The sequence below is a fragment of the Seriola aureovittata genome, chromosome 19, assembly GCF_021018895.1.
Source record: "Seriola aureovittata isolate HTS-2021-v1 ecotype China chromosome 19, ASM2101889v1, whole genome shotgun sequence".
In the NCBI taxonomy this organism is placed as follows: Eukaryota; Metazoa; Chordata; class Actinopteri; order Carangiformes; family Carangidae; genus Seriola; species Seriola aureovittata.
The window spans coordinates 22929447-22955000 of NC_079382.1; the positions used below are offsets into that span (position 1 = coordinate 22929447).

At 43.0% G+C, this 25554-nt stretch overlaps 1 protein-coding gene and 1 long non-coding RNA gene across 13 annotated transcripts in view; both read left to right on the plus strand.

Moving 5' to 3' along the window:
- LOC130187285 (uncharacterized) overlaps positions 1–25554 on the plus strand; it is a 94246-nt gene that overhangs the window by 15815 nt on the left and 52877 nt on the right. The window lies entirely within an intron of this gene.
- myt1la (myelin transcription factor 1-like, a) overlaps positions 1–25554 on the plus strand; it is a 70377-nt gene that overhangs the window by 4741 nt on the left and 40082 nt on the right. For all 10 annotated transcript variants that reach the window (XM_056404713.1, XM_056404712.1, XM_056404710.1 and 7 more), the window contains 4 exons: positions 9095–9198; positions 10368–10422; positions 11197–11230; positions 20568–20630. In XM_056404713.1, the coding sequence (XP_056260688.1) occupies positions 10368–10422; positions 11197–11230; positions 20568–20630 (152 nt within the window). In that variant the 5' untranslated portion in view covers positions 9095–9198. The remainder of the gene's footprint in view (positions 1–9094; positions 9199–10367; positions 10423–11196; positions 11231–20567; positions 20631–25554) is intronic.

Sequence of the window (25554 nt, forward strand, 5' to 3'; positions counted from 1 at the left end):
CTGGGCGGAGGCGTTGCGTCACGCCACGCGTTGACTTCGATGTTCGCAGAGTCGGTTTTCTCCAGTGACAACTTCTCCAAAGTATTTTTATTGAGTTTAGTTGTTTTAAACAATAACCAACAACAAAGAGCTCAGCATAACATCGTACTGGTCTACGCAACCAACATTAATACTAATGACAGGTAGAAATATACGGTGGAGAAAAACACGTTTGCCCCTCCCTTTTTGTAAGAGTACAAGCCACTAAATATTAAAACGTAATTATAATGAAATATATGAAAAATAGAATAAAATCATGTGACAAAGGGACATTACAATTCAGTATGAAAGACGTGGTTCATGATTAGTCAAGAATAACACATGAAAGTGTTGATTTCAATAAAGTTAATTCAAAGTCAGCTGCTTCTTCCACAGTGTTGACAGAAACGCAGAGAGGCATCTTTACTTCATGTGATTCTACTATGAATGGAAAGTAAGAGGAAATAAAATGGAGTTGTAGACATCTGGAAGATGCCGACAAGATGGTGTCCTAGTCCTGCGGCTCAGTTTTATATCCCAGCAGCCCCTCACCACAATATGTCCAATACTACGCCAGTCATATTAAAACAAGCTCGCTGTAGTTTATGGTTGTGGGGAATCGGACGTGACAGATCGCTGCACCGATCTGAACACGTACATTCAGACTACACATTTATACACGTCTCAACAATCCTCCAATACAGATCATTGATCATTCAGGCAATAAATCAGACGTCATGACGCCTCCTCTTTTCACAAAGTAGTCGGAGGCCAAAATCGGCCCTAATCCGTACAGCAGTAGTTCCCAACTTTTTTCCGACTCCGGGCTCACAGCCGACCTCGTAACAATATGGAGGCCAGATAACGGCAGCTTGCTCATATTTTTTGAAAGATCATTTTGTTTTAAAACCTTAATTATACATAGGCTATATTTTTTTATTTACACCTTTCCATCAAATCTGATTTGTCAACCCACTGTCAAATAAACTTCGCGGCCCACCAGTGGACCCCGGACCACCAGTTGGGATCCACGTACAGTGTCTGTCCATCTTTATAGAAACGATCAGTAGGTTTGACCCAGAACTAACTGAGACTTTAACATGAGACTGACGGACTCTGCTCCTTCATGATGGAGGTTCAGCTGGTTACTGTCGCGTTGGTGATGACACTGTCGAACCACTGAGACCTCGTCTGTCTGTCTGTTCACCTGTCTGTCTGTCTGTTCACCTGTCTGTCTGTCTGTCTGTTCACTGAGACCTCGTCTGTCTGTCTGTTCACCTGTCTGTCTGTCTGTTCACTGAGACCTCGTCTGTCTGTCTGTTCACCTGTCTGTCTGTCTATGGTTTATTAGATCTGAGCTGCTGCCAGGACACCCATCAATCTGATTATCTCTTTCTGATTAATGGGGGTCACACACACACACACACACACACACAAACGAATGCAGCAGAAGGCGGCATACACAATCTATTCTGGAGTTCCATAAAATCCACACACACACTCTCTCTCCCTCTCTCTCTACAACACACACACACTCTCTCTCCCTCTCTCTCTACAACACACACACATTTTTAGTGATTCATCATAGGTAGATCTTATTCTACATGGTGTGTGTGTGTGTGTGTAAAATCATTCACGTTAATGCCTGTGGAATTCAGGTCAGAGCGGTGATTCATTTAAAACTTTTTTTAATTGGCTCTTCTGCTGTGACCTCTGACCTTTGACCTCCCACAGTCAGTCACCTCTAAACTGAAAACCGTGTGTCAGATAAATCCTCGTTTTTTTTTTTCAGGTTTCTGTTCAAAGCGAGAAAATTATCTGCAGCATCACCTCCGATTCTGCTCGATGTTTTCTATCCACACACACGCACGCGCACACACACACACACGCACGCACACTAAGTCAAGCCGGAGTAACGATTGTGCATCTCTGTTGCCACTGACAACCTGCCTCGTCTGCTTGTTACAGATCATTAAAGCTTCACACACTGACCACATCCACCCCTCAACCTGTCAATCACACAGCTCCGCCCCCGTGCCCTGCTGTTACAGAGGTGAATGATGGGAGCACGGGAGACATGCAGCGCCCGAACCCACGTGTACGCTGTGAAAACTGTCAGTTTGGTTGAGACGTGATACATAAACCGATGTTACGCCAATTAGCTGCGTCATGGCTTCGATATAAAGCCTTCACTGTGGTGCAGTGAACTGACGTCAGGTCAGTCACACGGAGGCTGGATTACTACCTGCACCACAGCAGGTCCTCCAGCTGGTCCTGTTCAGGGACTCAGACCTGAACTGTTAAAGTTTATATCATGGTCACTTGTTGCAAATTGCTTTCATTGGTTTTTGTGTCAAGTAATTAACACAGAAAACCTGAGGAACGGTCGTAATAATCTATTATTATCTGACAATTATTTTCTTTAATTGATTGATTCTTTGGTTTCGATTCTTTAACAATTTTAGTTTAGTTTTACAAACGAATGTGATGTTTCCTGTTGTCCACATTTCCTTCTAGATTATCAAACTCCTGGCAGAGTGTTGACGTGACCCACTGACTGCTAACAGCCCAGGAATGACTGTTAGCCTCAGTTAGCTTGTTAGCATTCTGCGGCCTTCAGCCAGGTGACTTGTTTTTTCAGCGCTGCTTTAGTCCGACAACAGACGCACATATACCTGCATCGTAGTGACGGCAGCTCGGACTCGGCCTGCAGAGCGTCTGCAGACACTCGCAGTGGATGGGCTCCTGTTCTGAAGTGAATATTCTCTGACAGAAGATCGTCTGAGGGCTGAAGAGGACTTTATCTCCTCTGAAGTGCTGACATGACACCACAGACCTGGTCATCCAGCCAGGGTTAGGAAAGCCGGCGGTGCATTTGTGTCCAGGCGTGAAAATCTGCCGTGTGGCCGCTTCACATTCCCATTACAAACCATTACAGGGTTTAAAAGGTGAACATGAAGCGTACAAGGGTTCATTACGACCAGTGAACGCTGCAGGAGAGGCAGAAATGGAAATGCAGAAATCTCAAAGGCACCAAAAATAACAGGAAAACATGAATAAGATTTATTTTCAGGGGGGCTACTTGAGGATGAAAACAGGAAAAAAACAAAGTCATTTTCCATTTTTTAAATTCTCCATAAATGTTTTCATTTTCCATTTTCCAGATTCAACGGATAATGAAAATATTTCATTTAAAAACCAAACTAAAGAAAAATACTTTGTGAAGTCGATTATAAAAGACTAAATGAAATGCTAATGTAGCAACCACATATGCTTCCATTATAATTGAGTGTAGCAGCGTCGGACTCCCATTGACTTCCACTGTAACTTCATTGATCCGGTTTGTTGCATCTCAGTGTTCAGACGTCTGAATCCAGCCGTGATCGTATCTGCAGATCACAGATAGCTGCTGCTGTTCAAGCGCTGCCTCTGATTGGTCAGAGGTTAATTGATGTGGCTAATCACCCGATCAGTCCAGTCTCCATGGAAACCACGAGTGGGGCTGATGTACGGGAGGTAGAAAAGAAAGGGGGGGCGTTCACACCAGGCTGAGCTGCTGCAGAACAGTTTGTACATCAGACTGACACAGTGAAATGAATTAAAGGTGCAGTCTGTCTTTTTTAAACAGATGCTAAAGCTAACACTATATTTAAGTAAAAGTAAAGTCACTAATTATGTACATTTCTCTTTACAAAATAAGAGTCTCATTTGTCGTGTATCCAGCAGCTACCGACCAACCAGTCGACATTTCTAGAGCCGCTGCAGAAAAGGTTTAGACGCCTTTAGATTTCCAGGATAACAGAGGTTTGGACAGACAGACGGAAGAAGCGACAGACCTGAAGCAGCAGCACTGCGCCTCCCTCTCTGTCTCTGTGTGTGTGTCTGTGTTCGGTTGTGTTGTTTGGTTTGTGTGCTGCAGCGTCACATCACACACCAGGTGTTTCTGTTTGTTCGGTTTGATAAAAGTTCTCTGCTGTAATAAAACAGAGAGCTGCTGTCTGGCTCTGCCGCAAACACACACCTCACCTGGCTGCTGCTGCTGTGTGTGTGTGTGTGTGTGTGTGTGTGTGTGTGTGTGTGTGTGTGTGTGTGTGTGTGTGTGTGTGTGTGTGTGTGTGTGTGTGCTTGTGTGGGCCCACAAACATTTGTGTTTGTCCTTGTGTTGTTGGATCGTTTTTTCTTTTGTCCCAAAATGTGCAGTAAATTTTCTGTACAGTGTATTTTTATCAATTTATTGGGACTTTGTCGATTAATCCGGTTTGTTTACAAGCAAACAAGCTGCAGTTACTGCGGTAACGCCCCACTTGTAAACTGGAGCAATAACACTGTAGTGTATGTCAACAATTTCACTTTTAAAGCACTTTTTGTTTAGTTTTTTTACACGTTTGTGAACAGGATTTCACTACGTGCCACGAGAGCATCAGTCGTCTCAGCAGAAAACAACAACATGGCCTCTGATTCCTTTTGGGAGCGACCACTGGGAGGAAAAGAGGAAGTCGGCTGGTGTTACTATTGACATGCAAAGTCTGCAGAGGGAGGGGTCAGTGTGGACGGCCTTAAGAGTCGACCACTATTCGCTCCTTGTTTCCTGCCGACAGTCAGTGGCTTCTTTTAAGGCGTTTCATATCCTTAACCATCTGGTTATCATTGTAACCATGGTAACGAAGGTTCCCAAATCTCAACAAAGTAGTTATTTTAACTCAAACCACCATGTTTGCTGAAACCCAACCAAGTTGTTTTTGGGCCTAAACAAAACCAAACATTTTATTTTTTAAATTACATCGTTGTCCAGTCGACAGTTACATCAGATCGTCATCGTCAATTCATAGACTGTAAATGAAACGGAGCCTCTGTGACGTCACCCACAGGTTTCTGAAGCTCAGAGTGAGCTGCTCCACTGGCGCCATCTTGGCAGTGTCTGACTCCGCCCCTTACTCCTAGCTAATCTAGAAATGAGCAAAGAGGAAGGGCGTGTGTGGAGCTGAGACTTTGGTGCATGGTGGTTTGTGGCGAGAGTACGCTCACCGACCTGTCACTCAAAGAGGCCACGCCCTCAATCCGCCATAACTTTAGTCCTTAATAAAATGTAAACAGGTGAGTTATGTAAACAGGTGAGTTATATAAACAGGTGAGTTATATAAACAGGTGTCATGAAGGAGGAAATTAGCTCTAGAGACCAAAACAGTTTTTGTACCAGGCTGTAAACATGTTTATTTCTGCTGTAAAGTTGGACATTTTAACATGGGAGTCTATGAGGACTGACTCACTGTTGGAGCCAGACTCTAGTGGCCATTAGAGGAACTGCAGCTGCTGGTTCTTCACTGTTTGCTTAATTTTTCAGCCCTGGAGACAAAGTAAAACATTAATTTAATATAATTTAGTTTGGTTTTAATCTACATGCCTTCGCAATTGCATATAGGTTTAGGATGATTTTCAATATCGAATATCGTATAATTTCCTGAGCCTTACTTCTTGTCTTTGCTTCCTGTACATCATACCTTGGTATGTGACAAATAGAGCTTTGAACTGCTGTTTAGTGGCAGCAGCACTTATACCTGAAACATGAAATAAAATAATATAATTATATATTATTATATATTGTGATATTTGGGCTGGAATATATTTAGATATTAAATTTTGAACAAACTCAGTTAACAAAGAGCAAAATCCACAAACCTCTGCGCCATGAAGTGATTATCACTTTAACTTGTGAGTTTTATTATCACAAGCAAAGACTCAGTTCAGTTGTGCTACAGCAGCTTCAAAATTAAAATGAACCGACATATAATTCTGTTCTACAGCTGGTTTCTGAGAAGAGCTTTATCAGGCGCCTTCAGACAAACTGTAGTTCTGGTCAACAGCCGTTTAACCACTGTTCTCAATCAGTACTCAAGGCATTTTAAAGAGCAAGTAACCATAGCAACAGCACTGATGCTTCATGCTCTTTTAGTGTTTACCTGACTGGTGAAACTTACCTGAACATTTAGACACAGTCTCTCGTGGTTCCTTTGGTACGTGGCCGCGGTACGTGCATGACATGACTCGACATGAGTGATCAGTTAGTGCGAGGTGCTGAGACGGCTCTGACCTCCAGGGGGCGCCGCCCCCCCCCCCCCCCCCCCACTCCCCCCCCCCCCCCCCCAGGCTTCTGTTGAAGTGGCACAGTAGATTGTGTTCACAGTAGAAATGATACAGGTACACAGTGTACGTTTCTATACTGCTGTACCAAAGTGGGTGAAGCTCCGCGCTGCTGCGTTAGTCGACATGTGTGTGTGTGTGTGTGTGTGTGTGTGTGTGTGTGTGTGTGTGTGTGTGTGTGCGTGCGCACACATGCCTGTATACTGATGTGTGTGTGGCTCTGTATAGGAGAGCTCTGCATCATATTGTACCAGACAGGCAGAGCGTTGGGCTGAATACTAAACAGCAGGAAGCTCCTCTTCACACAGCGTCAAGCCATATAGGACACTAACACACACACACACACACACACACACACACACACACACACACTGACTGACTTTTACTTTAATAATTCAGGTTTTTCTTTCAAAATATCAAAGTAAATAAGAAGAATGTCCATAAAAGAATAAAATAGAAGAACATTATTATTATTATCAAAGATGTTACTGTAGATTACTCTACATAGTCATCACTGACACGTTCCCCAGCTCTGACAGAAACGAATACCAGAAATGTTGGAATTTAAATGTCCCCACTCTCCAAAAATATCCTCCATTCCCTGAAATGTCATTTTCCAAATACATTCTGTAATAACTTCTTTCCAGAAACCTGTTTCTCCACCAAAAGTCTCCTCACTTACCCAAAAAATGTCATGACTTTCCAAAAAATAACATTTCCCAAAAATTTCCTAATTTTCCGATGATTTCTGAATGTCCCCGAAATGTCCTGCCCTCATTTGTCCTCACTAAACAAAAGGTCCTGTCCTTCCAAATAAGTCCTCACTTTCAATAAATGTCCTCACACTCACTGAACTGAAATTGGTCCTCACAAAGATAGAAACACAACAGATGCACACACACAGGCAGAACAAGGACATGGCCTATGGAAGCACACTTTCATACACACACACACACACACACACACACACACTCGTGAGGTTAGTACATCATCTGAACACACAGGGACATACATGCACACACTGCAGCACACACACACACACACACACACACATTCGGCAGCCCACTCAGTCGTATAGTTTCCAGGGAGGCGGAGGATTTTTTCTTCGGCTGAGCTCTTCACAGCGGAGGGAGGGAAGGCTGTTTGATGTGGGGTGCGCTGGAGCGCGCTCAGTGGAGTGGCAGCCTCAGATGCACCCGGCCTCGCTATGCTGTGGAAACATAATGGGAGTCGGCTGAGAGTTCAGGCGAGGCTGTCCACAATTTACATTTATATTAACGCTGCAAACCCCCCGAGCTGCACTGCAGCCGAGGAGAGAGGAGCACACAGAGCTGCTGTGTTCACATCTTCATCATCAAACTGTTGTTTCACTGTTGTCTTACTCTCTTTTATGTTGCGTCTCGTATTGAAATGCTCACAGCGAGATCTCATGGAGATTCATTTTGATTATTTCAGCTCAAAATGAAAGTTTTCCACTATTTACAGTTTTAAAATAGAAAAGTTTTGGTTAGATGTCATCTGTCTTTTGTTAACTTTGATAAAATTCAATAAAAAACACCTTAAGCTGAGTCCAGATTCACTCCTTACGTTGTTATAGTGCACTATATTTACCTTTCACTATCTTATTTATGAGGTTTATGCTTCATAATAGTCTATTACCTTCAAAAATTCTCTCGGTGGAACGACCCCCTTGTTCACTCATTCACTGCTTCATATTTAATGGACTCTCAGCAGGAAATTGAGAATTCGGACACTTCTTATTTTGAGTCATCGCTGACAGCAATTTTCACAGTAGTAATTTTCTCCTTTTTTTATTCAATTGTGGAATTTGTATTTATATATGGTGGATATATTTACACACCTAAATAAAACGGCAGGGTGTTTTTTCTGTTGATTGTTTTCAGTTGATTGTTTAACAAAAAGAAAAAAAGAAAACCGTGGGAAATGACCGACACCAATCCTCAAAGCCCAAGATGACATCTTCAAATCTTTTGATTTGGTTTCACAAAAGATGTACACGAATGTGCACATCAAAGTGATTCATTGATTATCAAAATAGCTGATTAATTTTCTGTTGATTGGCTAATCGTTGCAGCTCTAAAACATTTTATAGACGTGAAAACTACCATTATACAGCTGTACCTGCGTCAACGCTGACGTAAAACAACGATAAATAAGTGTCTAAAATCTGAAACCACTGAGCATCTGTTCTGCAGTGATTTCAGCATATGGCTCAGTATTGAACTGCTCCAACTGCCAGTCCATTATTGTCTGTGCAGGAAAGGAGGAGAAATTACTTCAGGAATGTGACCGTTGTTGTTCATATTGAAAATGATATTGGCTGCTTAAAAAATACTAAAATTAAAATCAGTCCACAGAGACTAATTACAATGTTTGGATGTAAAAGAGCAGTAACTGTTGTTATGTATTGTGCTCATGTCTGATTACTTGGTTTGTGCCACCAAAAAGAAAATTCCGCTAATTGATGATCCCATTGTTAAATCACTGTTACCCTCTAGTCCTTTCAAAATAAAACCCCTGTTGCTATATCATACAAAGTTTCCAATCTCAAAGTTAATAGTGCAAGTACAAAAACGTCTATGAGGGAACTTGCTCTGCCGAGAGCATGATAAATGCCATGTTAGTCTTCTTATGCATCATTTCTAGGTCATATTATGGGTTACTAAAATGCATCTAGCAGTGCAACTGTAAGACCTCTCTGGAGAAACACATAATTGACTGAAAGAATGAAATGTCACATTTGTAAATATCAGTAAAAATGTGTAGATGATCTCGCTCAAGTGGAGTCTCTCGAGTGTTTAAATGTCATATCGCGATTACACATTTGAGAACAAACAGGCTGCTGACAGGTTTCATTCTTGCAACATGAATCTGACATCCAGCAAAACTGAGACGCTGCTGTGTTTTCTTGTCTCAGATCATGACTTTGGAAGACGGCCTCTGAAACGGTGTTTGGTGCAAAGACTCTTCAGCAAAAGGACCAGCAACAGATTGAGGTGGTGCCACACTGAGCTCGACCAGGTACGCTGTCACAACTGAAATACTAACTGTCAAAACTAGAATAAAGAGTTAACAGTGTGGCCTGTGTGAGGTCTCATGTTATATGGAGCACAGTTTGTGTTGACAGCAAGTTTATTCCACATCTGAATTCACGATAAAGAACAATAGAGAGTGGTAATCTCGTTTGTATGCCATGTGTGGAAAGATGTTCACCATATTAATGCTCGCTAAAAATGGTAGCTAAAACAAAATCTAAATTTCACTTGGTAAATTCATGGGTAACTTGACAAAACCAGGGTGAGATTACTATAAAACTATTATACGACAGTAGATGTTGTAGTTGTCCCATTCAACAGGATTTAACATGACTCTTTTTAACCATGTTACATTACCTGGTCGGTTACACGTTAGCTTCCACTTTCCAAGTGTGGCTGCAATGGTTGCTTCCATAGTTCCCTGTTCTTTCAGGCTAATTTCTAAGTTTCCAGTAGGTGGTTTCTAATTGTTGAGTTATTCAATGTGGCTGCTGAGTGGCAGCTAGTGGGCTGCTATTATAACTAGTTGTTAAGTTGTTATAAGCGATGAGTAGCAGCTAGTAAGTTGCTAGCAGTTGTTAGTAGTTAGTTGGTTACTAAGTAGTTGGTAAATTGTTCAAATTGCTAATTTGCAGCTACTTCGTTGGTAAGTAGTCGTGTTGTTGAATGTGCAGTTACATTGTTCATAGTAGTTGCAAGTGGTAGCTATTGGTTCTTAAGTAGTTGTTAAGTTGATCAAAGCCTTTGCTAAGTGGCAGCTAGTTGGTTACTACTGCAAGTAGTTTTTAAGTTGCTCAGGTTGCTAAGTGGCAGCTAGTTGGTTACTACTGCAAGTAGTTTTTAAGTTGCTCAGGTTGCTAAGTGGTAGCTAGCTGGTTGCTAAGTAGCTGTTAAGTTGCTTAAAGCGGTTGCTAGGTGGCAGCTAGTTGGTTGCTGCTGTAAGTAGTTGTTACATTATTGAAAGCAGTTGCTAAGTGGCAGTTGGTTGCTATTGTAAGTAGTTTATAAGTTGTTATAAGACTTTATAAGTCTTTGCTAATGGCAGCTGGTTGGTTGACATGACTTTGCAGGCAGCTAATGAAGTTATGAACAAAAGCACATTTTCTTATTCAGCCGTTACAGGTTCAGAGCGTTAAATTGTGTTTTCCTCTCCAGATGGAGGGGAATGCGGTTGAAAAACGCCATCGAACACGATCCAAAGGAGTCCGAGGTATGAGGATGCTTTATGTCTGTCTTGTCATAAGCTTGTTCAAAACTTCTGAATCACCGCCTCCCAGCAAAAGGCTAGGATGGCTAGCAAAAACAAATATGTCAGCTAATGTTATTACTGCTCCTGTCCCAACCACTTATTTTTACTCACGTTAACATATAAAATCTTGATTTAAATACCACATGAAAAAGGCAATAAATATGTTTAAAAAAAAAAAGCTGGTTTAGCTGACATTATAAGTTAATGTTAGCTTAAGTAGTTTGTTAGCTAACCTAGCCAGCCGGCTAACCTGCTGGATCCAAGAATATTAATTAAACACAACTTCTTCTTTGTTTATTTGATAAGTTTTCTAGCTTTAAAACTGATAGTAACGTCTGTTTCATCTTAGCCTCTTAAGAGTATTGTTTAAATTAGAGCAACTGGATAATAATAATTGTCGATCAGATATTAACAAGGAAATTTCCAATATTGATACATCATGTTATCTGTAACATCAAGCACATGTAACATTAAATCTGTAAAATGCTCTGTAAAACAAATAATTCCTCTAGTTTTTATCACAATTTCATCACTGACTTGGTGCTAAATTAGTGATTAGAAAACTGACATTCAATCGGTTCCTGTGTCCCACAACAATCATAAAATAAATCAATTAGTAATTGACATAATAAATGTTATTCTGAAGCCCACACACAGTACATGTGTTAATTATTGTCAGCTGAGGACTGAAGTTATTGTAACATTAATCTTTTTGTTCTGTTTATCTCTATGTAGCTGCTGTGGAAGCTGTTACACAGGAGTTATTCAGGTACGTAAACCAAAATTAATTCATCATCATATTGGACTCTTATTATTGCATCACCTTGCATTCATCAAAGAAAGTAATACTGAGAGACTTCTCCTGTCATTAGCATGTCTCATAATATTGACTCATGATCTAATGATGCCATTGGCCCAGCACAGTTACATGCAAGGGTCCAATGTGTTGCCAGTTATGCATCAGCTCAGGAGATACTTCAATACACAGGTGCACAATGGTGGAGAAACTTTAAGAGGTTTGACTAGAAGGAAGGAAACACTGTGGATTCTGTCCTGGTCGTAGAGCAGTGACCCAGCCTGATGCTCTTGAATGAGGGGTCATGGGAGTTTAACCATCCGGCATATATGTGATTTTTTATTTGGTCACTCAGTAATGAATGTGAAAGTTGTTTGTTTTTATCTGAAATTCAAGATTTCTCTCACTGAGTGTTGGACTTTGACAAGTTTGTGACTTTGGTGGACAGGACAGCTGATGGGAGTCCAGAACTGGATGGTGTAGGTAGTTGTTTTGTGTCTCTCTCAGTCTGGGGGCTTTACAAACGAGGGGTGCAGGTGCTTTTACCTTCTTATAATCTGTCCGTGCCCATTATTCAAATATGAGGCGAACACAACAAATCATACTGTTAAACTTTGTCAACAAGAAACAAACTGTCTGACGATGACAGTGACAACGAGCAAAGGGACATAAAGCTATATAATGTTACACTGGTGGCTGCGGCACCACAGCTGATAAATGTTGTATTCAGATCCTGAAAATAAAAATATTGTTGTGCATTAAAAATGTCAAAAAATGTACTTAAAGTATCAGAAGATGTAATTCAGAAGAATTTCTCCTACAAGGCTGAGTATAGATATCAAAACACCTCTTCACCACTGGCTCAGAAGGACATTTTTACAGATAATATGGTCATGTTGGATTATTTGGGTCATGACCTCTAGTAGACGGTTGGCTGAACACGAAGCAGCTAGAAAGACACCAGGATCAAACTGCCTGCGTGGCGTGTGCGTGGCGGCTGACGCGTGTGTTCACACAGGCTGCGTGTCCAGATCTATCTCTACATAGAGTTTACAGGTTACTGAACGTTGGCTTTCTTTTCATTATTAATTCATTTCTGATTTATTTTTGACCGAAAACGTCACTAAAACGTCAAATGGTTAAAAAATATATATTTAAATTTTTTAATGACTGTGTCGTCTTCAGTAACTATAGTGGAAGGAGTCAGTTTTATTTAATGTTTCTGCTGTGATGTCACCGTGACATCAAAAGGTCTTTTCTCTATTTCTGCTGGGAGACGCAGCCAGTGTGTCGCTCTGACCTGTGAACACGGGTTCCTAAATGAAAACCAAAACGTTCTGCAGCCGCCGCCGCCGCCGCACACACGTGACACATCCAGTGTGTTCCTGAGAAAACGAGGAATTCCTTCGTTCATGAGTGTGTGAAAGATTAATAGGTGGATTGCTGCGGCATCTGCGGCGATAGGGAAGCTACGCCGGAGAGAGCGAATCATGACCTTGTGACCTCCGACAGTGGGTCAGCAGGGTGTCGCGTTAATATGAGACCCTGTTGTGTGATACATGAACCGTTTTTCAATCACACTCGACCAATTCTTTATTTCATTTTGACGACTGACAACATTTTGTGATATGATTGGAGAAAAACACCAGCAGCAGCTGAATATCACTGCTACCTGTGTGTGTGTGTGTGTGTGTGTGTGAGTGAGTGTGTGAGTGAGTGAGTGTGTATGAGTGAGTGTGTGAGTGTGTGTGAGTGTGTGTGAGTGTGTGTGTGTGAGTGAGTGTGTGTGTGTGAGTGTGTGTGTGAGTTTGTGTGAGTGTGTGTGTGTGAGTGAGTGTGTGTGTGTGTGTGAGTGTGTGTGAGTGTGTGTGTGTGAGTGAGTGTGTGTGTGTGAGTGTGTGTGAGTGTGTGTGTGTGTGTGTGTGTGTGTGTGAGTGAGTGTGTGAGTGTGTGTGTGTGTGTGTGAGTGTGTGTGTGTGTGTGAGTGAGTGAGTGTGTGTGTGTGTGTGTGTGTGTGTGAGTGAGTGTGTGAGTGAGTGTGTATGTGCATGTGAGTGTGTGTGAGTGAAGGGGGAAGTTTCTGCTTCACTTAATCTCATTTAGTAAAACTGACAAATATTGGTGTGTGCAGCAGATTATGGTTGAACCCGGTTTGATCCAGGTCAGTGCTTTACTGTAAACAACATGTCCTGTCTGCACCATGTGAGCCTTGAGCGGAGGAGCAGAAAACTCAGTGTGATTCACCCAGAATTTAAATCTGATGGGTGCCGCTGAGGGCTGCGCACCCAGAGCCAGACATGGACAGAGACGCTTTGAAGTCAGCAGTAATGACAGGAATGACTCATAGTTTAAATACTGTGAAATACTATAAGTACGTCACGAGGAATCATTGAATATTTTCATCAGTTTTAATTTATTTCTTTATTTTTTATCACAGTCACGGACTAATCTGACTAATCTGCAGGGATAAACATGTACAAATTAATTTGTCATTGTGGTGTGATGTGGCAGATTGAGGAAAAAAGGAAGAAAAAAAAAAAACGTGGCTCTGATATTAAAATTCTTCCATGACTTGATTTAAATTGCAAAATAAACACATCACATCTGTCAGCTCAGTGGGAATCAGAGCTGCAGTTTCTGCTGCATCACTTTAACTCCAGGTTGATGATTAGTGACTTTGTCCTGAAAGGAGGGGAGACTAATGAGTTCAGCGAATGAGCAGATTTTCAGGTAATTTACTGTGGAAATTTATGGTCCCCTGAGGATGACCCCTAATGTTTCTGGTGACCTCCTGACCTTTGTCCTCGGTGCCAGAACTCCTGCTTGTGCACAAGAAATACTAAAACAAACGGACATGAAGTTCTTTGAGGATGGATCGGGACAAATCCTGATCCAGATCCCAGTGTGCTGGATATGGTTCTGGCTGCAGCTGAAGGAGCAGAGGGACGTTGACAACACGCCCACCTTCACATGGTGACTCATGTTGAAAATGAAGACAAAAAATGGAAGTGAAAAGGTGGTGCCAAGAAGATGCTGATTAAAAAGGCAAAAAGGCAAAAAAAAAATCTGAAGCGGGATGCAGAGTGCTCTTAAATAACAGATGCAAGCTGTGTCCCAATTCAGAGGCCGAATCCTTCAGAGGCTGCATTTGAAGAAAGATTGCGTCACAGCGGCACGACTAGACTGTCCCATTTCAAAGGCTCCTTCAATTGCGTTCTTCTCTTCCTGTGCGACGAAGGCTCCCACAGATGGATCCTTCGTGGTCGAACATATCCCGAGATTAATTGTGCACCAGCACTGAAAGTGCGGCAGCAAACAACACAACAGAGAGCCTGAGGATTACACAGTTAAATGTAAGTATTGTGTTTCAGCTCAGTTCAACAGCTAACGGCACAACTGTCCAAACCACGGGCCTTGAAAAGTTTCACGTTGTCAAGGTTGCTAGGTGACAAGAGCCACAGTCAGAGCTGATGACGCAGACCGTCTCCTTTCTGTCCGGCCCTCGCGCTCTACGACGGCTGTGAAGGGCCACACCTCCGAAAGGATCCGGCCCCTGAATTAGGACGTAGCTACAGTGTTTTCCATGTAGGTTTATACACTTGTATAAGGATTAGCCTGGTGATATTGTTTGTTTTTGTTGCTGTCAGCAAATCCCATGAAAAGATCAGAAGGCGGGAATGTTGCCTATATCCCGCCTCACTGTTCTGTACAAAATGTACAAACACAGAACGGGGAACGTTGTTGTTCCGCCTTTGTTCGGTCGGCGGAGGCAGTCACAGAGACTGAGGGGAGAGCTGACACGGTGGGACAGGATACTGGATTACACAACGCCTGCATGCTATCTAAAATCACTCGCCTCGGCAACGGCTTCTTAACGACGTTACAGCTGGATCTCTGTGTAAAAGGCAAAAGGTTTTTTCTTTTTCAAACATTAGTCAAGCAGGAGGAAATGTTGTGTTTGTTGGGGACTATTTTCAGCAGCGGATTAATCCACATTTGGTGCCCTAGAGAGTATTTAGGGCAGCGGGACGTTGTGTGTGTGGGACTGAGTCATCACATACTTACAGTGTGATGAAGGAACATGTCGCCTGGTGCTACAGTGAGACTCACTGACACGTCTGTAATCATTTCAGGAACAACTGAAGTCAGTGGCTCAGAGCCGTTTATCACGGCAACATTTCAGACAAAAATCAATTCATTTCAATGAAAGTAAATCACAGGAATCAAACTCCCAGCACCAACTGTGGTGTGTGAATTAATTCTGCTCTGCCACTTCATGGTGTGTCCGGACATTTTGCCTTTTTAGGGCCACATCTGGTTTTGTTTCCGGGGCCCGCCGGCTCTGGAAACAAGTGGAAGAAAATATTTTGTAGTTTTAAAAAAGGGACGTTTTGCAGCTTACTAACATTAAGGTTGTACTAATGCATTGTGGGAATTTTTTTTTACCATGATTGCGATTAAGTGTGTCTGACATTGTATCGAGGGAGTGAAGATACACACACACACACACACACACACACACACAGAGCTTGGATCAATAAGGCAACACTATCAGTCTCTGCTCCTACACTGATTGATGAGCCTCCTCACCTTGAGCCAATCGCCTCCTGTTTTCCTCCACTCGTCCTCTTCCTCCCCTTGTTTTCTCACCTCCTCCTCTCCCTGCTGCTTCTCTCCCTCCAGTCTTTCATCACCCTCTTTCTGCCATATTTTATTCCTCTTCTTCTCTTCCACCTCGATTCCTCCCCCTGCTTCATTACCTTCTCCTCCTCTTTGCCATTTGTGTCCTCCCATTCCTCATATACTCCTCAATACTCAATACTCCTCTTTCCTCATCCTCTTCCTCCCCTACCTTCTTGCCTTCCTCTTTCTCCATCGCTCTCCTCCTCCTCCTCTGCGTCTTTACACTCGTGATGTTAAATCTTCACCTCTGTATCTTGTTTTTTAGCCTGCAAGTAAGCGTGTATAAATCAGGTGATGCTGGGTGGAGGGTGGGTGGAGCTCTGCAGTGTGAGGTCAGAGGTCGCGGGTGTGCGAGTCCCTGAAGCCGGGCGGCGTGCGTTGGCCGGCGGTCTGCGTGTCTTCGGGGCAGAGCGGCCTGAAAGCTGCAGCAGCGTGACTCAGAGCTCTGGAGAGCCGTGCTGCCGGCTGCAAAGAAAAACCCATTCAGACAGAAACTGTTCGACCTGCTGCCGACAGTGAAACCAGCTCAATGACTGAACCTGTTTATTTTCTCCAGATTAGGAAGAAGAGAATATTCCCAATAAAGTTCAAACTCTTCACTCCCTGAGCTCATCCAAAACCCCGGGAACACCAGGCTGCTCTAATCGTTCACTCATTCATATTGTTAACCCAGGGCTAACAGTGCAGTGCAGTACATGCAGTACAGTACATACTGTGCAGTACATGCAGTACAGTACATACTGTGCAGTACATGCAGTACAGTACAGTACATACAGTGCAGTACAGTGCAGTACAGTACATACTGTGCAGTACATGCAGTACAGTGCAGTACAGTACATACAGTGCAGTACATGCAGTACAGTACATACTGTGCAGTACATGCAGTACAGTACATACAGTGCAGTACAGTGCAGTACAGTACATACAGTGCAGTACGTACAGTACAGTGCAGTACAGTACATACAGTACAGTGCAGTACAGTACAGTACATACAGTGCAGTACAGTACATACAGTGCAGTACATACAGTACAGTACATGCAGTACAGTGCAGTACTATGCAGTGCAGTACAGTACGTACAGTACAGTGCAGTACTATGCAGTACAGTACGTACAGTGCAGTACAGTACATGCAGTACAGTGCAGTACAGTACATGCAGTGCAGTACAGTACATGCAGTACAGTGCAGTACTATGCAGTGCAGTACAGTACGTACAGTACAGTGCAGTACATGCAGTACAGTGCAGTACAGTACGTACAGTACAGTGCAGTACATGCAGTACAGTGCAGTACATGCAGTACAGTGCAGTACATGCAGTACAGTACATGCAGTACAGTACATGCAGTACAGTACATGCAGTACAGTGCAGTACAGTACATACAGTGCAGTACAGTACATGCAGTACAGTGCAGTACAGTACATACAGTGCAGTACAGTACGTACAGTACAGTGCAGTACATGCAGTACAGTGCAGTACATGCAGTACAGTACATGCAGTACAGTACATGCAGTGCAGTACAGTACATGCAGTACAGTGCAGTACAGTACATGCAGTGCAGTACAGTGCAGTACAGTACAGTACATACAGTACAGTACAGCGCAGTACAGTACATACAGTGCAGTACATACAGTACAGTGCAGTACAGTACGTACAGTACAGTGCAGTACAGTACGTACAGTGCAGTACAGTGCAGTACAGTACATACAGTGCAGTACAGTGCAGTACAGTACGTACAGTGCAGTACAGTACGTACAGTACAGTGCAGTACGTACAGTGCAGTACGTGCAGTACAGTACATACAGTACAGTGCAGTACAGTACAGTACATACAGTGCAGTACAGTACATACAGTGCAGTACATACAGTACAGTACATGCAGTACAGTGCAGTACTATGCAGTGCAGTACAGTACGTACAGTGCAGTACAGTGCAGTACTATGCAGTACAGTACGTACAGTGCAGTACAGTACATGCAGTACAGTGCAGTACAGTACATGCAGTGCAGTACAGTACATGCAGTACAGTGCAGTACTATGCAGTGCAGTACAGTACGTACAGTACAGTGCAGTACAGTGCAGTACAGTACGTACAGTACAGTGCAGTACATGCAGTACAGTGCAGTACATGCAGTACAGTGCAGTACATGCAGTACAGTACATGCAGTGCAGTACAGTGCAGTACAGTACATGCAGTACAGTGCAGTACAGTACATACAGTGCAGTACAGTACATGCAGTACAGTGCAGTACAGTACATACAGTGCAGTACAGTACGTACAGTACAGTGCAGTACATGCAGTACAGTGCAGTACATGCAGTACAGTACATGCAGTACAGTACATGCAGTGCAGTACAGTACATGCAGTACAGTGCAGTACAGTACATGCAGTGCAGTACAGTGCAGTACAGTACAGTACATACAGTACAGTACAGCGCAGTACAGTACATACAGTGCAGTACATACAGTACAGTGCAGTACAGTACGTACAGTACAGTGCAGTACAGTACGTACAGTGCAGTACAGTGCAGTACAGTACATACAGTGCAGTACAGTGCAGTACAGTACGTACAGTGCAGTACAGTACATACAGTGCAGTACTATGCAGTACAGTACGTACAGTACAGTGCAGTACAGTACATACAGTGCAGTACAGTACGTACAGTGCAGTACAGTACGTACAGTGCAGTACAGTGCAGTACAGCGCAGTACAGTACATACAGTGCAGTACAGTACAGTGCAGTACAGTACAGTACAGTACATGCAGTACAGTACGTACAGTGCAGTACAGTGCAGTACAGCGCAGTACAGTACATACAGTACAGTGTAGTACAGTGCAGTACAGTACAGTACATACAGTACAGTACGTACAGTGCAGTACAGTGCAGTACAGCGCAGTACAGTGCAGTACAGTACAGTGCAGTGCAGTACAGTACAGTACAGTACAGTGCAGTACAGTACAGTACAGTACATGCAGTACAGGAAGCCTGTGCTTCATGGAGGGATGAGGGTGTGGGGCCCCTGGACCAGAGCCTCTACATGAAGTCACTGTAAATGTTTCTTGTTAAAAGTCATAGTGAAGTTAAAAGACACAAAATCACAAAATCACTCAAAACTGTCACAGACTCTCAAAGTAACCACAGAGACACAAAAACAAGAACAAAGAGACTAAAAATGACAACAAAGAAAAAAGAATAATACGAAGAGACAGAAGAAACAAACAAAGAATCATCACAAAGACAAAAACTATCATAAAGAGACGTAAAACGCTTAAAAACAGACACAAAATCCACCAACGTACAGACTGAAAACAGCGACACAGTGATCTGCTGCTTCTTCTGCTGCTGCTGCTGCTGCTGCTTCTTCTGCTGCTGCTGCTGCTGCTGCTGCTGCTGCTTCTTCTGCTGCTGCTGCTGTTGCTGCTGTTGCTGCTGCTGCTGCTGTTGCTGCTGTTGCTGCTGCTGCTGCTGTTGCTGCTGTTGCTGCTGCTGCTGCTGCTGCTGCTGCTTCTTCTGCTGCTGCTGCTGTTGCTGCTGCTGTTGCTGCTGCTGCTGCTGCTGCTGTTGCTGCTGCTGCTGCTGCTTCTTCTGCTGCTGCTGCTGTTGCTGCTGTTGCTGTTGCTGCTGCTGCTGCTGCTGCTGCTGCTGCTGTTGCTGCTGCTGCTGCTGCTGCTGTTGCTGCTGCTGCTGCTGCTTCTTCTGCTGCTGCTGCTGTTGCTGCTGCTGCTGCTTCTTCTGCTGCTGCTGCTGTTGCTGCTGTTGCTGCTGTTGCTGCTGCTGCTGCTGCTGCTGCTGCTGCTGCTGCTGCTGTTGCTGCTGCTGCTGTTGCTGTGCTGCTGCTGCTGTTGCTGCTGCTGCTGCTGCTGCTGTTGCTGCTGTTGCTGCTGCTGCTGTTGCTGCTGCTGCTGCTGCTGTTGCTGCTGCTGTTGCTGCTGCTGCTGCTGCTGCTGTTGCTGCTGCTGTTGCTGCTGCTGTTGCTGCTGTTGCTGCTGGAGTTGATTCAGGAAACAGTGAGAAAGGTGTGAAATACAACTGGCTGGTTGTGTGTCACAGATCCATGAGGTTCATCCCACTGTGACTGTGGATTTTAAAGCTGTGTAAAGTTCTCACAGCTGTTAACAAGATCTGCTGTTTTTACATCTTGACGATCACGAGGGAAGAGCAGGAAGCCCAGAATTCAGTTTCCTCAATAAAAGGCCTCGGGATGTTTTAATATTGTTAATATTTAATATTTCCTCTCCTGTTTTTGTTTTGTCCATCAGTCCAAAACTTTCCTTTACTAAACTAAAATATACATCTATTGCCAAAACCAGCCAATATTTGACCTTTTTGTTTAAGAAATGAATCCCTGCAGCTGTAAAAAGAATTAATCATTGTTAAATAGTTAATCCATCCGTCCATTCTGCTGCTTAATTGCGTTTGATGTGGTATTAAATTGAAGCAGAGACCCCAGAGGAAACCCTGACGCACAACAGCGCAGCGTAACTTCACCAATAAACCACTGACCACACCACGTCAGGTGGAGCTGCAGAACGAGCAGCCGACACCCACAACCCCACCCTGCATATCACTCACCCAACACTACTGTAGAGTGTGTGTTCTCACTGTGTGTGTGTGTGTGTTTGCTCCTCAGCTGTCCCACCCCCGGCTGTGATGGCAGCGGTCACGTCAGCGGGAAGTACGCCAGGCACCGCAGGTACGAGCTGCTCCTCTTGCTTTGCCCATGTCCAGTTTTTACATCGTTTTCTTTGAGTTCTTTGTTCCAAGAAATGATTTTGCATGAAGCCTGATGAGTGCGGAGGTCTGAGGATGTCTTAAATGTTACATCTGACTTATTGTGTTAAATGTTTGGATCACTCATTCTTTCTGTGACATTTAGGAGCTGCTCAGATTCTCTACTGTAGGTCACTCCCCAGGTAACAAAATGAAACTTCTGGCCCAACATATGCCCGGGTTCTTGATTTTGTTCTTTGGACAGAAGAAATGTGTCCAGATGCACGTGACAGTCATGCTGTAAATGGGCCAGATTTGGGCCGTGGAACCGCACGTATACTGGGCCAGAAGAAAACCAGCATGGGCTGGATTTATTTTGCTATCTAGGATCATATTATTGACCCAACATGGATGCATGTGAAGCAAAGAAAACATCATCAGGAAAATGTATTTTCCCTCTAAGAGAAGAATTCTAAAGTATGAGAAATCAGATTTTAAGATTTCTGGTTTTAGCCATTGAAGGCTTCACATTTCTCTACAACTTTTATTTTGAAAGATAAAAAATAAGAATCTCTAAAAGGACGATTTGAAACTTTTCTCCCGCCAAAAATTTCCATTAAAATCTGCCTAAATAAACTTAATTTAAATGTTTTCGACCAGTTTCAACTCGTCAAGTTTCAATTTCTGCTTCATTCAATGAGGTTTAAAGATAATAAATTTAAGATAATAAATTCAGTGGAGACTTTTAATCTTCCAGAGCCTGGATTTCAGTAGCTTCACCATAGCTATACATTTTAATCTTTTTAGGTGCAAAAATAATAAATGAACAATTTAAAATGAAGGGAATTTATATTTTGTCTGAAACAGCATTAGAGAGAAAAGATATAACAAAATGAAAAATAAAACACGTAAAAAAAATAATAAAGAAAATATTATAAATTGTGCAGACTTTTCTGGTTGGATTGTAAAAGAATTGATGAAGGGTGTCCGACTGGCTGCAGTCCTGTCTGTCGGCTTCAAACGTCTCACTCAGCAGCTCAGAAACCGAACTGTAGCAACAATAAATGAGCTCACGTCACGGTCTCAGACCTCCTCAATCGGCAGCTCGCAGCCTCCAGTCAGTAAATCCACCCGCCCCCTCACGGGGCCGCAGATAGAAAACCAATCAGGCCGAGCGCGTAGCTGCGAAGTCCCCAGGTCACGGCGGGCGATGGCCGTCCGTCCCGCAGTGCTCCGACCCTTCAGGCTGCAGGACGCTCCGTTTCTGCCTTAGATCTCTGTCACCTTTGGAAATGCAGAGACAGTGAGTTACCAACAGAAGTGTGTGTGTCGGGGGGGGGGGGGCAAAGCGACATTCACTACAAGTCTTGATTTCTCTGGAGTAAAACTGCAGCCAATGTAATGTTTGTATTTTCATAGTAAAACAGGCCAGAGCCACAAAAACATCCATCTGCACGAAACTCATACATTTCTATAAAACAGGTGGAATATATATCAAACCAAATGTAGTTGCATTGAAGCAGAAGTGGACCACAGAGGTTTTCTCTCAAAGAAAATAACATTTGAAGGCTGAATATGAGGCCGTGGAAACTGAAGTAGATTTCATTATTTAGGTAAAAAAAAAAAAAAAAACAGATTTAAACATCCATTATGAAATCAAAGCACTCGTTGAGATGTTCTGAGGTTATTTTGGAGCATCTCTACGGTATTGTTTTCAGTGTAGAGGTTTGTGTGTGTGTGTGTGTGTGTGTGTGTGTGTGTGTGTGTGTGTGTGTGTGTGTGTGTGTGTGTGTGTGTGTGTGGGAGGCTGGCATGTAGAGGTTGCACAGCTCAGGACAGCGGTGGTTTGACGCCCGAGGTAACAGAGAGATAATGAGAAGGGCAGGATGGCGAATCGCTGGCAGAGCAGACTGATGTTGCTGCGAAGGGCACAGAGCTGCCCAGGAACATTCAGCATCAGGCGTAACCAGAGTCAGACTCCAGAGTAAGAGCTCAGATATTCACACTCTCCTATAAAAACTCTGACAGACGTTTTTAACGGTTAAGTCTTGATGTTTTTGTGGGAGAACAAGGAATTGGTTTCAATTTTGATTTGATTTAAAAAGCCTCTTTTACTTCACCGCTCCGTTTTCAGGATTATTCCAAGGGCTCAGTAATATTTTTATCACATATCATCTTGTTTTAGGGAGCTGTGACTTCCCCGCCGGCTCCTCGTGCTGGACATCAGTTTGAGGAGTCACGTTTTCCCAGTTGAACTTTCGTAGAAATAATTGAAGCTTATAAACTTCATGGTTTGGAAGCAGGAGAAAAGAAGGAGGCCCAACTTTAGTAATCTCAATCTGTCACTTTAAAGTGTCAGGTACATATTTAATCAACATTGCATATCTCCTGCTGCTGTGTACATATTTATTTTTACTTTATATACTGAGCGTATTTGGCACAAGAATCTTTTGGATTGAATTCAGTTGTCTTTTATCTTGATTTAAATTTAGAGTGTGAACCGGATGAACTTGGCAGCTGTGTCATTTAGGTAAATATAAACACCGGATCAGACTCGGTACCGGAGGCTGCGGTTTCAGGACAGGGCCGCAATCTGAAGACGGCGTTTCTAGGACCCTAGTTTTTCACTACAAAGCCACCTAGTGATACCGTCCTGCAGGGATGATAGCAGCCCAACCCTGAAGGTAGCAACAGGTTTTGTTCAGCAGGATCATCACCACTTCATGATAAATACAGTCAGCAGAAGTAAAAAGCTAATGTTGGACTATAAACTACTACACCACGGTCACATGACTTTGATTCAGCTCTGACCTCTTCCTCTTTCCTCTGACAGCGTTAGTGACAGTTTGTATAAACACAACGAGGCAGTGAAGGTGAACTGGAGAGAAGATCAGTTTTCATGTTCAACACGACGACGTTCGACGCTCAACGTCCCCGACAACCTCTGAGCCTCGTTCAGACACTCGTTAGCAACTGAGACGTAAAAGCTTGAAGAGAATTTACTGATGTATTTCATGTTGGAGAATACAACATGAAAATGTCTTGAGCTGATTTCAACCAACTGAAACCCAGAGACTCATTCATGACTTGGTTAGAGTGAGGTGTAGGGGTGAGATGCAAAAATATCCCCAAAAATCTAAATCCAAAACAAAAAAGAAGAAGATCCAAAAACTAAAACTCTGTATTCTACAACACTAAACCCCAAACCTACATCCTAGTGTTGATGTTTTCCCCTCAAACTCTTCATGTCGTCATGCTTCGACCTCAGAGCTGGTTTATGAAAGTAAATTTCCTCAACAGTTAATTCTTTGGAGAAAATAATCACACTATGAAGTCCGTTTAGAAGCTGTTCCCAGTTGGAATTGTAAATGTTGAAATTTCCTCTTTTTTTTCATTGAGCACTTTAAGGACTCCTCGTCCATGCTGGGATTTCAAGTTCTGTCCTGACGCTGGAAACGGAGGTTGACAGAATAACGTTATAACTAACTGTTATCGTCTCTGGTAAATTGGTGACAGAGAAGGAAAGACAGAGGCTGGGAGAAAGAGAGAAGTCGCCGTCTGATGGTTCCTCTCTGGGGAACCGACAGATGAATTACTTAATCAGTTAATCATCAGCTGATCACAGGAGCGCACAGTACACAAACATCTGATTTTACAAAGACGCAGCAGAGAGGGAGAGCTCAGCGTTTGCTAATTTGTTTCCTGTCTGATTTCTTCTTGTTATTTATTTGCAGCCTTTCCACTAAATGCTAATAAGATTTTACGGGTTGGGAAGTGTCCTCAGACTCCACACGAGTCTGAATATCTTTAGCGGGAATTTAATTTGACATTTCATAAGCGTCTTCCCCAGAGTCAGATGAAAAGATGGATGCAAGCTTCATCCTTGTTGAGGTCCAGAATGTGTTTAGCCTAACTTTGCATACGTACTTGGAAGTAATGTGAGAACTGCTTGTGTGACTTTTTAAAATCAGATGAAAGTAAGCCTTACAAAACCCCCAGTGTTGTCTGATCTCCATGTTAGCTTTCCATTAGCTTGTTGTTAGCTTGTAGGAAATAGTGTGGTGAGAAAAATCCATATATACCTGACTATTCTCGTTATGTAATTGGCTTCAGATGAGACTTAACGTTCACAAAACCAGCTCCAGCGTGTGGGCGTAAAATCAAAGCAAGCCACATTAGCAGAGGAACATGCTAATGCTAATGTCAAGAAGCTAGCATGCAAAATAAACAACATGGGGAGTGTCTGAATCATCTTACAGTCATTACCTTTGAGACGAGCCAGTGAGAGAATATCAGACATGTTTCCAACACAGACTGTAACTGTCCCGACATGAGAGTCACATATTTACCAGACAGAATGAGTGTAAATACACTTTACAAACCGTGGCTTTAGCTAGTTTATCGGCTAACTAATTTAGCAACAGATGAACTGATGAGGGATAAAATGATGGAGCTGAGGTTCATTTACTGTGTTTTACTGTCTGTTTCATAAACAACATAAAATCCAGTTTGTTAGCACCTGCAGCCCAACGAGCGGACGTCATTCAGAGACTGTATACAGCTGAAGACTCTGGTCTGCTCTGCAGTGGTCAGGCCATTGCTTTAATCTCCTCACCCTGTTGATGTATCAGTCAGACTCTAATACAAGTACAATCACACCCTGACCCTCGACCACAGAGAGCAGCAAACAAAACTCTTTCATTTCATTTCTGAGAATGCCAACATTAGATAAAATAGAGGAAGTACCCACAGCTGTAACATTATTATAAAGTGTGAACGCTTCTGAGACAAATCTCCTTCAAACTCTATACGAGTGTTTAATGTACGGACAAACATTCTGTTTTCTCTTAGTGAAGTTTAATTGATGAAGGTTCCAAAGTTTATTGACGACACAGTCGTTAGTGTAA